Source organism: Onychostruthus taczanowskii, unplaced genomic scaffold (assembly GCF_017590055.1).
Source record: "Onychostruthus taczanowskii isolate IOZ18803 unplaced genomic scaffold, ASM1759005v1 scaffold1, whole genome shotgun sequence".
In the NCBI taxonomy this organism is placed as follows: Eukaryota; Metazoa; Chordata; class Aves; order Passeriformes; family Passeridae; genus Onychostruthus; species Onychostruthus taczanowskii.
This window is the reverse complement of record NW_024496525.1, coordinates 5,782,377-5,800,361: the sequence shown is the minus strand read 5'-3', so window position 1 is coordinate 5,800,361 and position 17,985 is coordinate 5,782,377. Positions and strand designations below refer to the sequence as shown.

The window sequence follows — 17,985 nt, the reverse complement described above, 5'->3', positions numbered from 1 at the left end:
GTCTCCAGTGCAGACCTGCAGGAGAAATGCCACCTATCCCCTTCTGCAGGGCCAGCTGCCAAACAGTTCACTATTAGAAATGAGGAGAGAAAGATTTGCGGAATGAATTTGCTCAAAGTAGTCCACAAAGCTTATGACTGAGAAAGGCAAAGAATTAAGACATCTTGGTTCCTGGTGTGATGCTGTAACACAGTTATGATGATTCCTTTTGCACATGTACAGATGCCAATGAGACCCACACAAGACTATCTATGTCTGTCTTTGTGGAAGATGCTGTTGAGAAAACACTGCTTATGAACACAATGGATGTATATGGATTTATACCTCTCTGTGTGTGTGTATATGTGTATATATATATCAATATCTTCTGACTGTGTTCAGAAGGATAAAAATAGCAGCACCTTACTCATAACAAGGGGAAGGGAAGGGAAGGGAAGGGATGGGAAGGGTTTATGCAAAGCATAATCGCTTAGGATTAGAGAATTTTCAGCTGAAACAAAAAACTTGTGGTCATGAAGCAACCCTATCAAAGAAGGGTTAGTCCAGAAGTTTAGAAAACTCCCATCTTGTGAACTGCATTCAACAGTCCTGAATTACCCCAGCAGTTTTTGTAGCTAAAATATTCTTTGGATATTTTTAACAGTGTAAAAAGACCTGTTGTCTCCTGCACCAGAAGTGGCTGCATTTTATTATATAAACAGTTTTCTGGTAGTACTGCAAGACAACACTAAATCTACTTTAGATATTTTATAATAGGAGGAGCACAAGGATCCTTCCTTTAGTATATCCTAGAAAGGGAGAAGGAAAGTTTCAGCTAAGACTCAGCTAGGCACTTTTCAGAAGCAGCAATTGTTTTCTTAGCCCCAGGAGCGTAAAGGAATATCCTATGTGTTCCTCCCACTTCATCTCCTGTAAACCAGACAGTGGAGGACATTAGAGCAGGCTTCACCTTCACATAATTTCAGATCTAGAATTTGAGGGGGTGGAGGGTGAAGGTGGGAGAGTGTAAATATTGTTTAGAGAACTGGCACATATTTATGCACATGTGTGCATGTCATACTTCCAGTGCCCATGTACCCCAGGTCCCTTCCTGCCTGGATTCTCTGGACTGCATGGAGGTGATGGGGGGAAGAAAAGCTAGAAATACATTTTGGTGCTGTTAAAAATCAGTTCCCTGAGCTAATTATTGGTCAGATACTGAGTTACAACACAGCCAAATTCCCCTTGGTGTTCAGAAGGACTTCTGTCTAAGCAATATCTCCAGTCTTTGGTGACTGGTGACTGTCTTTTGCCTTTCAAAAACGGATTTCTGATGGATTTAGTCTAACAAAGGAACAACTGACCAAAGTCTACAAAAATAACAGTGCTCTTTTCCCTTGAGTTTCACTGAGCTATGGAACAGGCATTAGCCAAAGCTCCTTAAGGAAATGTACCAAATTCTTTCTGTACCCTAGGGAACCACAGCTCCAGAACCTATATCCCAGTTAACCTATCCAAAGCAGAACCAGGATTTTTAGGTATATTTCTAACCATTAGAACAACATTCATTCAATTAATGGACTCTCCTATATTTTACTGCAGTTTTATATCCTTCCTAATATAGTTCCTTATTTTCAGCATTCATCTGAGAAACTCCCACCTCCGTCTTTGAGGTATTTCCAGTCTTAGAGCAGAGCATTGAATCTTCCGCTATAGACTGGGATTGATAGCATGAAAAGAGCTACAATGATGCAGCCTTAGAAACTACCATGTCAGGCACCTCTTTGCATAGAGAGAGAGTAATTAGCATGAGCTCTCTGCAGTTACCAAAGGAAATCCCCTGCAGGCACCGAGGTTTAGGCAGTTTCTCTTCTGTGTGGCCTGTAGCAGGTTTGAGCTCCTATTAATTAAACCCCATGAGGGCTCAGTGGCCAGCCCTCCATACATGCACGTGCATCCACAGACACAGCACTACCAACCTGGTCCCCTGTGCCTCTTCTCCATCCAGATGTAGCAGTTGTTCTGAGCTACCCCAGTCTGCGAATCCAGGAAGGGAAGGCGGACGCTGCGCTCGGCACAGAGCCGAGAGTTGTAGCTGCGACAGTGCTCAATTGCTTCTTTGTAGAACTGGTCCCCGAGGCTGCCAAGAGAGACAGGGCACAGTGAGAATGATTGTGCTGCCCCCTCCAACAAGAGTAGGAAAAGGGGACGTGAGGGTGATTTGAAAATGGACAAACAGAAAAACTTTGCCTGGACAGATGCAAATCTTGGTGACACGAGACACTGATGAAGCAGACCATGCAGAAAGTGATGGCAAATTCATCAAAAGATCAGGCTGTCAGGAACCAGACACAGATCTTTTCAGTAGCAGCGTGGCTACTGAATGAGCAAATGATGCAATCACACTGCCCCATGACCCTGGGTCAGGCCCATGTACACCACAGTGAACTCATTTGATTGTTTCTCTTCTCCTGTAGTTTGTCCAGCCAATTCAGCAAACCAGTCGTTTCAATCCCATGTTACAGCAACTGCTGCAGTATGTTTTAGGCAACCAGAAAGCCAGCCAAGTTTAGAAGAACTTCGCTCCGCATTTCTGGTGCCAAAGAGCCCATAAGAGCAAAGACCATAGCTCTCTTATTGTGTGCTTCTGAGGCATGAAAACACACCCCTTAATAACTAGAGCCATATCTGCAGTGGTCAGACTAGATGTTTTGTCATAAGCCTTCCAGAGTTTTCCACAGTGAAGCCTGAGGTGCCAGGAGCAGCAGGCTACAGCAGCAACCAGTCAGATCCAGCATGGCAAATGCTGTTTTTCTCTGGAGCCCAGTGGGAATAACAGTTCTAAAGACAATGTCACTTACTTCATAAATAACTGTTTGTTCAAAAATTCTGTAGAATCTTCATCTTCCCTTGAGACAGGTTTAAAAACTCTGCCTGCTGGAGATTACCAAAATCCTCCCACCAAATTTTTCTAAACAGGGAAAAGCATCAAAGTAAAGCTACCCTGAGGACACAAAGCAGCTGTCACGCTGGAGTATTGCAAAGTAGGTGGGCCACTGCTGAACCTCATTCTTGATCTATTGTCAAGGTGAAATTCACTCGTGACACGAATAGCTAGGAAAGCTACCTGTTAGGGGTAAGTTCATTAGAAAACAGGAGCAGAGTGATAGATGGCATAACTTGCTCTGACTCTGATATTCATTAGTGTGCAAAAAGAGTATAGCACATGAAGCAAGTGAGCCAAAGGGATGCATGCACAGAGATAAAAGGAGTTCCCTTTTCTGTTGTTTTCCCCACTATCGTCTTCCATAGGCACAACTGGCATTTTAAAATTTTGCACACCTCTGAATGTCAAATCAGTGCAAATTGCTCTGTTTTGCCATCTTTTGTATCTTTTTTGTAACTCACATCTTTTAAGTGACTCCTCAGTTGTACCTTATTATTTACACGGAAGTCAAACTCTTCTCATCTTGGACCAACATCCTATCGCTGACAGAGGCCAAAAGCAGAGGCTTAGGGAATAGCAAAAACACAACAAATACCAAGGGAGGCACTTCAAGTTCCCCCTTCTCAATTCTGATGATCAGAACTCAATTTACTCAAGTCTCAGGTTATCCAATGATGGGGAGGTCAGAACTTCCTTCACCTACAGAGACTTCCTAAGGGTTTTTCAGATGTTTCGTGCAGCAGTGAACATCTGTGTGAACATTGTGCCTCCCAGACCTGTCCTCCCCTGCTGACCACCAGCTCCTGGGCAGCTGCCAGTGCAGGGATATGTGGAGGGCAGCTGAAGGAGAGAGCTCTCTGGGCTGTGCAAGCAAGTGGAGGGTGCAGCATGGGCAGAGCGCTTACAGCAGGATCCCTCCAGACACTGAATCCCCTGCAATGACCTCAAACACCCTTTTCCATAAAAATGCAGGGGGAAGGGAAGGGGAGCAGGGGAGAAAGGAAAGATAAGCTGCTCTACTATACAAAGAATGTGACTAGGAAGAAATGAAATCTTATTAAAAGCTGTAATTAAAGTTGTACACTTGTGTAATCAAAGTCAGTAACAAGGAGACCCCAGTTGATCAAAGATTAACAGCTCTTTCCACAAACACTTGAGCTTCCTCAGAGCTATGTCAGATTCCTTCTATATTAAACCAGGGATGCTCTCTCACTCTAAGGAGTTTACTGGGAAGAAAAGCATAGCTGTGTGACAAAAAACTGCCACCACTGCACAAGTCTTCCTTATGCCAAAAATCACTTCAGTCATTAGAATATGCACACCACAAAGCATCAATATTAACAAAAACAATACATCTCAGCAACTCAGATACAGGATCTGATTGGAGATTGCTTCAGTTTCTACCTTGCTCTAAGACTGAAAATAACTATAAGTCTTCAAGTATAAAATATTTGGCTTTAAATCACACTATCGAGTAGAGCAAATTTCAGATTTTTCAAAGAGGAAGAAAAGGGCATTTGAGATCCTAATGGCAGAGAAGCAACCAAGCTAATGGGTCAAATTCACTCTTGACAAAATCTTGCAGTCTAGCTGTTTCATTACATTTATTTTAAAGATTTTAAATATGTATTTTTTGCCTTAAAGAAAAATTACAATTTAGAAGTATTCAGTCATCTCCACATTTTAAGCATGCTTGCCTTGTCTCCACTACCACAAGCATGGTCAAAAAGTGAAGTTTTCTAAGAATTCACTGGAAATATTCAGATACTGAGACCATGAGGAATTACCCTGGCCTTAATTATAAATAGATTTTTTTTAAAGTGACAAATAATCAAATATAGGAAAGTAAAGAAATAGTATTTCCTTATGACACTCATATGTCAGTGGGAAACAGCTCCCCTGAAATTACTTTTGGGTGCCTAGTTATGTTTTACCATTAGTCTTTATTGGAAGTATTCTGACTCATTCCAAACTACAGTTAGGTTTTTTTTAAGGAACTTCAAACTTAGAGATATTTTTTTCTTCTTTTGTGCTACATATCTAAACACAGCATGTTTTATCTTAGCAGGAAAAAACAGAAAGTGTATTAAAATCAGAGCAAAAAAGGAGAAGTACGGTGCTATTGTGTTCCTCATTGCAGAGTCAGGGAGGTGGGACAAATCCCAGTCCCCTCCCAGGAGGTTTACAATGGAGCTGGAGAACAGACAAGGGTGGGAATAAGACTGGAAAGCACATGAGCTCCAATGAAACTTAAACAGATCTGTTGAGTTTGAGCAAGTGAGATACAAGAAGAGAAAAAAAATTATAAAATGTATCATATGTCAGAAAAAAGATTAATTATCTGTTACATGCTTCACAGTTTTCCCAAACTGTGTTGCTATGGAAGACTTCCACTTCAACTCCTGAAAAAGTATCTGTAAAAACTATGGGGAATTTCCTCATTATTTTTATGAAAAGTATGTATGAGTCAGTGCTGTGCTGTGACTGACCGCAAGGGTCAATTCTTCCCTTTGGACAGGGGAGTTAAAGGTCACACAGACTTGTCTAGATTGATATTAATGACACAAAATCATCAGCATATGTGCGGATTTTAAGGATGCTGGGAAAAAGCAAGAAGCAGACGTGAACAACTGCTGGACAAGGAAGGCAAATCTTACTGAAGGCAGCACAACTGGAAATACAGAATGTAGTTGTTAGCACACTGTGAAAATCACACAGCCCTTCAGTACAGAGCCCCAGGTGAAACCACAGATGTTTGGGACAGGCGTGCCATTGACACTGCTGGCATACACACGGGCTTTGCACTTACATACCAAGAACACTAAAATAACCCAGTTCTGGCTGACTGATAAAAGCTCCTGCACTTGGAAAAGATCAATCTATACTATTGCACACTCCTCCAAAGCTGCATAGGAGGTGTAAATGTTTTGTGAGGTTAGGGGCTCTTTATTGGTAAAAAAAAAGTGGGACTGAAACTAAACAGCAGGCTGGGAGCACTGGAAGCTCGGTGTGAATGGGGAGGTGAGCACTCTGAAAACACCAGCAGCCCTGTGGGTGCTGGGACTGCCACTGAGCCTGGTGCAATTCTGTGCAGCCTTGCAGGTAGTCACTGCCATGACAGCAAGCACCAGCATGGAAGATCAGGCTCTGAGATTTCCTTGAGGTCACTTTTCTTTTAAGTGTTAAGAAACTGAGGTTTTCTATCATGGAATCAGGTCAGCTAATAACAAAGCCAGGGAAGAACAATTCCTCCCTTTCCTCAATCTTTGCCTGCTTGCTCTAGCTAGACCATAAGGTTTCTGAGCAGACTCCAACTTACCACTTCTCTCTATAGTACCTAGCACCATGACTCTGCTGTCTAGGCATGCTTTCAATAAGGGGGAAAAAAAAAAAAAGAAACCCAAGAACTTGCCTATCTTATAAGCCCATAAATTTGCAACAAGGACCAGAAGCCTGACTTCACTCCAGATGTTCAAGATGTTTCTGTGCTGACAAGGGATCCTGATGGGCCCCGAAAGCAGCACAGCAGCTCTCCACCACTACTTTGCAGTCCATCCTGCAAAGTCCCGTATTTTTGTGTGCACTTACACCTTTTAAAACAGCTACAAAACAGGCAGAATCCAGAGTGCCCCTGCTGCAGTGCCTAACACAATTCAGGTTAGTACCCAGAGAAGGTGAGCACTCGCTGAACACCTATAACCAGTCATGCTCAACAATAATTACAGGTCCACATTACCCTGGGAAAAATTGTATAACTAAGAACCAGTCCTCCTCAAGTGCAGTTCTTAAATTTCCAACAGACACCTCTGAGTACGAATCCAAATTGTCTCCAGTTCTTGAGGCCAGGCCTCATTCTAGTAATTTCCCTCTAAAACCATGCTCACTACATGACTAGGCAAATAAAAACCTGATAGCACAGGAAGAAATAACTAGTCATGTAACAGAAAGCAACAGACTTTTTCTTCTACAGTTTGCAGTGGTCCTCAGCCACAATAAAAATGTGGGCCCTGCTTTCCTTAAGACCATGGACTTTTTGTTTACTATACATTTAGTCTCTAGTCTTACATTTTAGATCATTTGACACTGTGAGGTACAGCAAGGACAACCAAAAAAGACCTTTTAAATCAGAACTTGTTTTGGAGCAGCACTGCCATCCAGTTTCAAACTGGGTGAGATCTGAGAAGTGGTATGAGAGAAGGGTGCAATGCAGCTTCAGAAAATACTTTTTACTCTCCTTTTGGAGACACTCATGAATGAATCTGGAAATAAAGCACCAGTGAGGTCTTAGGCCTTCTCACAAAGTTGAACAGAGACTAAGAAATCACACAAGGCAGCACCTGAGTTATCAGTTGCCTGCAACACAGGACACCATCCTGGACAACTATGTGTCTTGGCAAGTGTTGAGAGAGCTGCACTGAGCTGGCTATACTATTCCTTTCCAGCAGGTCCCATGAGGCCCCTGACAGGCAGCTGCTCCTTCTCTCTATGACCTGTGACACAAAGAATGCCACAGGGCTCAATTCTTCAGCCACTTCTGTTTAATATCTGTGCAAAACCTTCAGGGAATATGATGAAGTATCTAGGCAGCAATGCCAGCCATGACATTGATGACATGCAGTTTATGTATCTTTTTCCCCCTCATGCTGACAGCACTCTCCCAAACCTCACAGTGTTGAAAGCAAGGGCAGCATAGCTGGCAAAGGCTGAAGTCAGAGGAGATCTGAATGAGATTGACTGGAAGTGGGAAGCATTACAAACTATGCACTAACATTGTTAATGTGGACAATCTTACAGACACAATCACCAAAAGGGCCTTCCTCTCCCTCTCCAGTCAGCATAATTGTCATCTCAAGCTGAAGCCTGGCCATGCTCATGTGTTTCTCCCATCTGGACTGGCCTACTCTGACTCTCTACCTCAGGCTAGATAAGCAACAAAGACAGAGCTAGTTGCAAAACTGTGGTACCTCCCCTGTCATGAAGCAAGCCAAAGCAAAGCCAAACTGATTTTCATGAAGAGCACAGTGGACTAAGTTCATGCTGCTTGAACATCTGCTTCTCCTTTCTACACCAAGATGCAGCCGAAAACCTGTGCTTAGCAGAGTCCAGCATCACCAGGCTCCCGTGGCAGCTTCAGACAGCAGATCCTCAGCTCCAGAGCATCTTCCCAGAAGAGATAAAGCATTCTGCTTTGCTCATCCTCAAATTATATTGCAAGATGCTAACATAACATTCATCAAAAGATCCAAGCAAAATAAAATATGACATATTCAAGAGTGTCAGACAACTATCGAGCATTAAACAACAAAGGGCTGGCTAGGCCCCTCCTTTGGCTGCACTCTCTGGAATTTCTAGTTTATAGGCAGTGCTTAATTGCTACAAGCATGCACCCTTTGCAACTGCATCAAGGTAGGACGTGGAGATTCCAGAGAAATAGAGAACCGTTTTCCTGGTGTTAGGTGAAGCATAACAGACTGCTCGAAAATCTACCACAAAATCTGATGGCAAGCCAGAAAGTGCAGGAATGTGCAGATTCAGTTTTCTCATAGTGGTCCACTGCATCTGTCCCTGCACAACATTTTCTAATGATGTAAGGGGTGTGAATGTGAGCAAAGGCAAAACAGGATTTCCAGATGTGCTACAGAATGACTCAAACTTACTGGGCTCTCAGTTTTTTAACATAAACTTGGCAGCTTTCTAAACACATATCTACAGTCTCCAAGAAGCAGAGTCATTGAGACAGCTATTTCATTTCTATACATAATTTCACCTGGTGGACAAAGGAAGACTGTATAACTTTCCCCAGCCTGGGAAGCAATGTCAGAGAAACAATGGCTAGCAGGACTCTTCTGGTAGTAGGTAGACTACACAAATCAGACCACTAAACAGTATACAAAGCAGACAGTGTTGCTGGAGCAGCAATGATCCAAGGATAAACAAAAGACTTTCCAGGAGAGTTAACGCCTTTCTCTGGAAGAACTCATGCAGACAGGTCAAAATAGACAAGCTTCTAGCACTTGCTCACTGTTCTGTGGCAGGTGCAGAGACTGTACGTGGTTCAAGGGATTAGGAGCCATCAGAGAACTGATGACAAGCCCCTGAGTCAGCACTGGCACAGACCAGACATTACAGCAATCAAGAAGATGCCCTCAGCTACAAGTCTGGGTTGAATCTCAAATCAGTGTAAAAGCAATGTGAGGTTTTTAAGCATCCTCCTCCAAGCACTCAGCATTAGCATTCTACATAGAAGAGCAAAGAAATCCCCTTTTGCAGGTATTTACTGGAAGACTTCCCCTGATGGGTTGGAAATCCCTGCTGGCTACTTGTGGCCAGAATCAACAGGGTACTCACTGCTTGAATCACAGTGTGATGCTGATTCGCAACAGAGAGCGCAGCCTCGTAGAGTGAGCTACATTCACTGCTCTGGAAACAGGCTTAGGCTGTAATTTAATCCACTGTGAAACTACAGGTATCATGTCATGCAAAAAGTCTGTCTTTGAAGAAAAATGACAAAAGGTAGGCTTAACTTACAATTTGAGGAAAATCGATCTGATTATCCCCATCCTCACAGGTATTGTAGAAGTATGAGAGCTCTGCTGGCATTTCCATTTACAGAAAAGAAACAGCAGCACAAGTTAATACTGCCAAGAAGAGAGTGGTACATGATGGTATCTTGCTGACAAAAATCTGGCTTTCAGGGTAAAGAGCTGCAGCCCTCTTTGTGCAGGAATAAGGATTAGAGCAAGAGGTGCTCCTCTTCCTGCAGCTGTGCATGGCCCTGCTCAGGACCTGCAGCCACATTCCCAGTTCTCAAAGCCAAAAAAGTGGGATCATTCTGCCCATCTCACTCACCTGTTAACATGCAGAGTTGTTGGCTGGATACAAGTGGTATCTGTGTATGGTACAAGCTGATATGTACTTTTGAAATCAGGTATTTCAGAAGATTAATTTACCAGCCCCATTCAAATACACTGGGCCGTGAACAATTATACTACATTGCATGTGGTAATCTGTCCACATCTTCTCTTACTTTACTTTCATTTCCATGAAGAGGCATCAGCAGCAATTTCCATGTCATACATCAGGCTACCTAAGTTGTTTCCAGAGACAGACATTGCATACAATCTCTATTAGACTCAGCACAGTGACCAATTAGGTTAATCTCAGAGGCAGACTCCTTGGGGATATCTCAGAGCATCTATTCTTTCTCAGGCCAGAGTTTCTGTTTTAAAGAGATGCAGCATCATCCAATTAAATGAACAACAGGTGTGAAAGGTAATAACCTAGACCTCTTTTGTGTCTGAAGACAGCACTCAGAATTCAGCTTGGTCCTAACCTTCCCTAAAAGGTCAAAAACTCTCTCCAATTACTAAAGGAATGAACTAACGAAAACTTCAGCAACAGCATTAGATTGGACATGACAACATCTAAGGGATTTCTTTTTATATATTTCTAGAAAAGCAACTCAAGCTGCTGGGGCCTGGGGTCACCAGAATTCTGTTTGGCTCAGTGCAACAATAGTCTTACAGGCCAGATGTAGTCAAAGACAAAGTCTATCCACTCAGCTCCCATGGTTCTGATTTCCCACAGTGATCCTATCTTTTGCATTCCTGGTAAAAACCATAATCTATCACCCAAGCTGGCACCAGGAAGACAGCAAACCAGACTTCTACAAATTACTCTGCCGTGACTTCCTTTGTAGCTTTAATAGTTCCCCTGCAGAACACCGGTAACACCCTACACTTACCTCAATAATAAATCGTGTGCATTACTTCAGGCACTGTCTGTACTAAAAAGATGCTCAGATCATGAACAGAAATCCTCTCCTAGCTCTAGCTGTGCCAGCTAAAAATATCACCCATTCCCTCCTACCCTGCTGCTTTTCACTGCTTGTCTCCTAGAGCTTAGTGCTCCCACACCTCCTGCCAGTGGCAATGTTTGTGTGAGCGCTCCCTGACTCAGTTCAAGCAAGGCCATTCGATCTGTTCGAGCAAACCCAGCTGACATTGCCTGGAAGAGCTGAGGGCAAGTTCACAAAACCCCTTCTGCCTCCAGAAGTATTTCCAGCAGTACAACCAGCTTGGGTTAGTCTTCAAGTGGCACACCTGTTTGCTTACAATGGGAAAAAGTCTTTCCACACCATCAGTGGTGCCAGCTAGGTCACAGCCAGCACAGCCCTTTTGGGAGACACGGCAAATGCAAATGGAAGTTACATCATTGGTCCAAATGACATCAGCTAAGCTGACAAGAGCATTTGTTTTCATGTGTCTCTAAGTATCTCATCTTTCATGAAGCTACATATCTCCACCAGAGCTCAACAGGCAGTGAGATGCCAGGAAAGGCCAGGGAGGTTTTGCCCCATGCTTTAAGCCATGTCAGAGTCCCAACTGTCCAAGTTCTACAGCATGGTCCTGATCTGAATGACCTCTGTTAGACCTCTTGGAAGTTCTCAGGCTGGGATTTCCCCTGCACCTTGTGCAGTTATTTAGTAGACAAATATAGAGTGCCATTCGATCCAGGTGGCAGAATTTAAAAGATATTAAAATAAACATGCAGGTAGAAGAGTAGTACAAATGTTCCTAAATGGCATGCAAGCTTTCCCACTACACTGAACTGTTACTACATTAATATTTTAGATACTTTATGTCCTTTGACTAGAAAGGGTTAGTAAGCTCACATTTTTCTGCTGGCTTGTCTCTTTTGTAGGAGCCTTGTATCTCCTGCTGCAAAGGAAATGCCACTCCAGGAAACAATCCTTTTTGCACAGGTGAAAATGATCACACAAGTAGCAAAGCAGAGATTTACATAGATCTAACATAAAACCACATAATTATTAGAGTTTACTTCACCTCTGAAGTCAGCCTTTGGAAAAAAATCAGCTAGAGCCAATACTTTGAAGTTACTAATCTTGAATGGGTAGCACTTTCAGGTCCTTGGTCACGATCTATGTGTGACAAACTGAATACACATGTAAGAAAACACTAAAATTTACTGTACCTAGTCAATAATTATCAAAAGAGGAAATTATATTTTCTGTTCTCTATAAAGTCATCTCATGCCTCGATAACTAAAGTTATGTTTCTTTGAGTTATTATTTCTCTTAAATACACAGGAACAACCATTCTGGTACTTGTATAAATCTGCTGGCCTTGGCAGACATACAGCAGGGATATACTTGACTCATGCTGCATAGGGGAATTCCCAAGATAACTGTGAATTAGATTTCCTTTTCTCACCTCCTTCCCCCAGCTCTACACACAAATGGAAGTAGGGCAGATTACGGTCATTCCTTTGCTAAAGTTTTATTATTACTCCTCAAAGAGAAACAATAAAAATTGTAAGAGGTGAAACAGACGCATCCAACACATCATCTCACAGCTCCCCCAGCATAAAGAATGCCCTGTATTGAGAGCACACTGGAACTAACTCAAAGGTCTAGGCACAGGATCTTCTGCACCTGGAGCACATCCCATGGGAGCAGGGCAAGCCATCATTGCAAATACTAACATATGATTCTGAGGAGTGGTGTTTCAAACACCTGTGCCCTGGTTTCTGTAGATATTTATGCAGCACCCAAGAGGAACTCTCTGATAAAGTCAAGAAAAAGTACTTGCCACAATCAGCTTTCGGAAACTCAAATATCTGATGGTCATTCCCATACAAATGGACTTTCCTTGCACCTCTTTTTCTTCTGCCTTGCTTCCTCAACCCACCTTAATTCCAGTATCAGGTTGAGGTGGTTATTACTGTAGAACAGTTAAATTAAATAGAAAAGCTTTGTAATTCACTTAACAATTAGCAAAGCCTGAAATACTGTTTTGCTGCAATTATCACTGCAAAATAACAATCCTTTCTTCTGCTCAAATAACTTACTCTTTCGGCAAGTCTGAAAGACTCCAGTTGTTTTATGCACATCCCCATCATGCTAGGGCAGACCTCAAATTCACTTTTGGCCCCATGTGTTGACTAAGGTCTTCAAACACTTGTGATGAAACCCTGCCTGTGACCAAGCATCAGGTCCCAGTTCAGCACAGCACATTATTCAGAGTGCAAGTCCCCTTCAACTCAAAGTTAGGCAGATACTTGAATGTCTTGCTGAACAGAGATGGCAGCTGAACAGAGAGCACATGCTTCAGTGCACTTTTAGAATGAGGTCTTAGAAGCAGATACACGTGGGCAAGGCTGTTCAGGTCAGTTTATCATGTTTTCCCAGCTGGAACTAGCCAGAGCTAACACATTGGTTCCATTTTCTTTCTGTATGTAATACACTGCAGTAGTTAAAGATGAAGGTCGCAAAAGTGTAACCTAGGGATCATGAGACAGTCATTAATCAATCAACCAGTGGAAATAGGAGCTGGGTAGATATCATTATCTCTACATTACAGATGAGACAAGAGAGTTTGCATAACAAAGCCATAGAGAAAGAGAAGTCACTTTTCTTATTTCCCAGTTTTGCTCCATCTTCTGAAATTTGTTTTCTCACTCTGCAAGACTTCCTTCCCCAACTGCCATCCAGTAATTTTCTTGGTTCAGAGACAAAGCTGACACCAGATCATGCTGAAAGCTAGTTGAAGCTCTTCAATATAAAAATCTGTTACAGAAATACAAAAGCAACCTTTCCTTTTTTTTCAGATATCCTGTAAAAGCTACCTGAACACTGCAGTGACAATAACAATGACAAGCAAAGACAATGACTAAACAAGAGTTTGGACATGGAACTAAACTGCATACAGTCTCCACTTGTCTGCACCCCAATTAGCAGAGAATGGAGACAAGCATCACAGTGGTCTATAAACAGGACAAGAAGAAGATTGACAAGTAACTGAAGGAAAAGAACTGCAGGAGTCAACTGTCAGAGCAAAGTGAGGTTACAGAAAAAGAGAGAGAGAGAGGTTTGCCCATTGCCCTGGAGTAATGGCTAGCCTTTAACACACGGCCTCTGCTCCTGTCAGTATTTCTTCTTGGACAGGTTATCTCAGGAATTTATGCTTTCCAATAATTACCTTTCAGAGGGCTCTCACTTATCTTGCAAGAGGAATCCAACAGTAACCTGACCTGCATTGCTCATGCAATCACCATCCACCTCCTCTAACCTTACATCCCATCTCTCAAAGCAAAAACAAGCAGCCCTTCCCAGACTTCCAGTGCTGCATCAGCAGCGGTTGATAAAATTGCTTGGCAAAGTTGATAAAAATAAGAGTTTCAATCCTTAATGTTACATAAACATAGATGAGCTAGCAGGGAAAAGCAGTAAAATATTACCAGCAGGTTAAAATACCTTGTGTGGTAACACTATATTATCAGAACTTAAGATGAACGATTGTTTTGCACCACCATAAGAAGGATTTTTACCTGAGAGTAAGTTTTATTTTTTTTACTGCAGCAGATATCAGAGCCTGTCAGCATTGGCTTTAATAAATTTTGGGACTCTCAAGGCCCTCTAATTAAGCTCTCTTCCTGTTACCCTTCCAAGCTACCTTTCCGCCACTATGTGAATTGCTTTTCTTCTTGAAACATCAGTGCCAAAGGGAAGCTTTTGCTTTTGGCATTCACTCCAGAGCCATTTCAGATGAACTTGTCTATCTTTGCTAAAGTATATGTTATTACACTCAGTTTAATTACACTCCCATTCATGCTCTGATCAAGGCCCTCTCAGGTTGGCTTTTTGTGTAAGGGACTCCATTACATCCAGTACAAGCTGATGGGAACCAATTTGTTCCCATTATCACAGCCAGAACAAGGAGAAGGATTCTTATTTTGTATTTTGGATTTAATGAGATATCTCTTCAGCCAGTCAGTAGTTATAAGGAAGTACTTCATTATCAAGTTCAGAGAAAATATCAGGCCTGATACAAGAAGTAAAAAGTTGTGTAACATTCATCATGGAACCCTGTCATCAGTCCAAAACATATGGTCAGGGCACATAAACCATTAAATCTCTGTTGCAGAGTGGATTTTCCTCAGTGGGCTTGCAGCCACTTAGGGCAGGAACCCAGAAGACTCTTTCTTTCTTCTTCCTACACTGGCTACCCAATTAACTTCAGCCTGGAATAATGTCCATGCTTCACTCTGGCTGCATTATTTTAAAGGAGTAATATATTGCATTCAGACCCATGAGAACTTTGGACAAATGCACACACTCTTCCAGGCATTCCCATACTCCCATAGGAACAGGATGGCACCACAAGAAAGAGTTTGATGCAGGGAGAGCATAAGAGGGAAGGGCAAGAGAAAGCTGCTGTTCCCTCATTAAACTTCAATAGGTGCCTAAGCCCAGCAATGCTGCACTACAGTTTGGATTTATGTTTCCCAATTAACAGAATTCACAGCATAAAGTTTTCTCTTTTTGTTTTAAAGGGGGAGGAAGAGGAGAAAAAACACATTCCAACCATTTGGCACAGCAAACTTCCCCAGCTATCCTCTGTGAACAAAAAGGGAGAGGGGGGAAAGACTTGTCACCACACAATTTAAAAAAACTCCATCTTTGCTGGCTCCACTGTGTCTCAGGGGTAGATCCAAGTCTTAGCCCCCACCCATTAGGGCTGCAGGCCCAAAACACTTGACATTCATCAGGAGAGACAAAACCGCTCCAAGGCAGTGGGAGGGGGAAGGGAAGAGTGTCTCCATGGGCAGGAGTTGAGAAGGGAATGAAAATAAAGGATCTGCAAAAAGGTCACATGTAAGGAGGGCATGGAAGTCTTCTTCCAAGGACTATCACACATAGATGAATCCTCTTGGTGTAGTTGCTACTGCGCAAAAGCAGGCAGGTAAATGCCCTCTGCTCTCTGTGGGGTGCTCTCCTTTGTGGTTAGCTTAGGAACTGTTATTATTTGATAGCAGCACCGTTGGCTGTATCACTTGAACAACAGAATGATGGTCTCCTTTCTCTCCAAAATGTCCCCTCTTCTCCCCAAAGATAACCACAAGCCACATGCATGGAAAGCTAAAAATCTAATCATCATTAGTGAGGGTTATGAAAGAAAAGCCCCTGAGATCCTCTTTGGACATTTTGTGTAACATACACTATCAGTTACACACTAAATTTTTCTCAGCATAAAAACTAGGAGACAGCACCATGTGACACAGGACGCTTTTGCAGAAAATGGGAAACAATCGAACGTATTACATAGCTCAGCTTGAGTTCCTTAAAACATCGCATCTGAGCTCTGAAGGAATCAGTAGCTTAATCAGAACCTCTCTGCACAACAAACAAGCAGGCTTAGCCAATATTTCGAAGAACTAGTGATTGTTCTTTACTCTGATGTAGTCAAAGAGAGAAACACAAAGATGGAGAGATGGAAAGGAACTCTTCTCTGCAGCAGTCAGCAAGAAAACACAATTGCTGTACAAGCTAGTGGCGGTGTGAGGGCCTGACAGTGCTCTAAAGCATCTGCTCACAGCTCACCACCAACACACAACAATGATGGCAAAGCATCAACCACAGCACAGCAGCAGGTACCACGCCCTGCTGATCATGCTGCTCCCTCTCAGCCCATTCAAGAAGCAAACTTTTCAGGTTTGACTATCACTCATCTACAGCACTGCCTCTACACAGATTGCATATATTTATAAATTAATCACTGCCACGTGGATTCTTGGGTATAAGGCTTCCATGAATGACTCTGAATACTTTACTTAAGAGGAGATATATGGGTTTTCAATACAAAGAATGCCTGGTGCTCATTTGACATTTTATGTGTTGAGCTACAACTCTTCCAGGTCTTTGGTTGTTGTGGGAGTAATGCAGAGCTGGGGCAATCTCATAACTTGATTTTCATGTGACTTCTTGCCAGAGAGAAGATCAATTATAAGAAAACAATACACTTATATGAATGATAATTTCACGGCTCTCTGTTTTCTCTCCTCCTTTTGGTCTAGCAAGCCAGAAGACTGAAGGAAATAGGGCAAGTCCAAGTGCAGAGCACACTAAACTAAAACAAACCTTCAGTATGAAGCCAGCTGATAAATGCTTGGCATCTGTGCCTTCAGCCAGTGGCGTCTTAGACTAAATTCTGTCTATTCCTACTAAGTACCTCCTACTCCATTTTACCCTTCATAAATTTGCCCATCAGCTGATAGGGTTTCTCAGTTTTGTCTGGTGCATGCAAAAGTGGAGAAACAGCTGGAAACTGCTGCAGCATCTGGAAAGCATCTGTGGCAAAAATTCCTAGAGGATTTTGAGGTGATAACTGGTATGGCTATAATTTACTAGAGGATGACATGGTTTTGAGATTGTTTTTAATATCCCAAATCTGACACTTTACAGAATCTTTATGCTGCATGCTTGTGCTTAGTTTTCTTTGATGTCTGTTTTCTGTTAATTCTGCCTACTTAAAGGAGGTAATCTTGATAAAATATTGGAGAAGAATCCCAGAACACCTGGTTCTACAGAAAGGAATAAGTTCTAGCAATATCCACTTTTTAGAGCATTGTTAGTCCTCCAAAAATGGCAGTAAAAATATAGCTTGTCTCTGCAATTATGTGCTTCCTTCAGAATTGCATGTTCTATAGTCACTTGAAGAACACATTTATATAATGTCCTGAAGGACCAAATGGCTACTGCAGTAATATTGTTCCGTGTGATTGTAACTGTCAGTACATTTGAATAGAGGAACAGTACAAAAAATTTGTAAAGGGTAGAAGCAGAAAAAAATGCAACTTGCTTTTGTAAAGCATTTAATGTTGTAACAACAGGTAAATTATGATAAATTACAGTTCACCTTCAGTCTGGGTTTAAGGCCTGAACTTCAGAAACATAATTTCCCCATGCCATTGTACATTTGGTTGCCATTAAAGTTTGCAATGACTGTGTTTCAATTTCTCCTAGATTTACACTCATTTTACTAAGGTAAAAAGCTGCACAGGATGGAAGAAGAATGAGGCCACAGCATTGGTGTTGGTATTTGCCTATGTACTGGGGGATTTGTTCAAAGACTGTGAGGTTGAAAAGACAGGTATCAAATCAAATCAGTCCAGTGGGTAAACTTTTAATCATGGCTCCCACTGAACAAAACAGCAATACCATTGGGAATGACACATTTGAATAAGTAAGGAAAGATGGC

The 17,985-nt window shown here is 42.2% G+C and overlaps 1 protein-coding gene across 4 annotated transcripts in view; it reads right to left on the bottom strand.

The window, feature by feature from the left end:
- Positions 1-17,985, bottom strand: part of DPF3 (double PHD fingers 3) — a 167,278-nt gene that overhangs the window by 98,476 nt on the left and 50,817 nt on the right. For 2 of the 4 annotated variants that reach the window (XM_041416468.1, XM_041416551.1), the window contains exons 1-2: positions 11,029-11,045; positions 1,959-2,119 (exon numbers count right to left, since the gene is read on the bottom strand). In XM_041416468.1, the coding sequence (XP_041272402.1) occupies positions 1,959-1,983 (25 nt within the window). In that variant the 5' untranslated portion in view covers positions 1,984-2,119; positions 11,029-11,045. Of the gene's footprint in view, positions 1-1,958; positions 2,120-11,028; positions 11,046-17,985 lie in introns of those variants that run through there. The other 2 variants (XM_041416632.1, XM_041416713.1) reach the window with 1 other exon arrangement.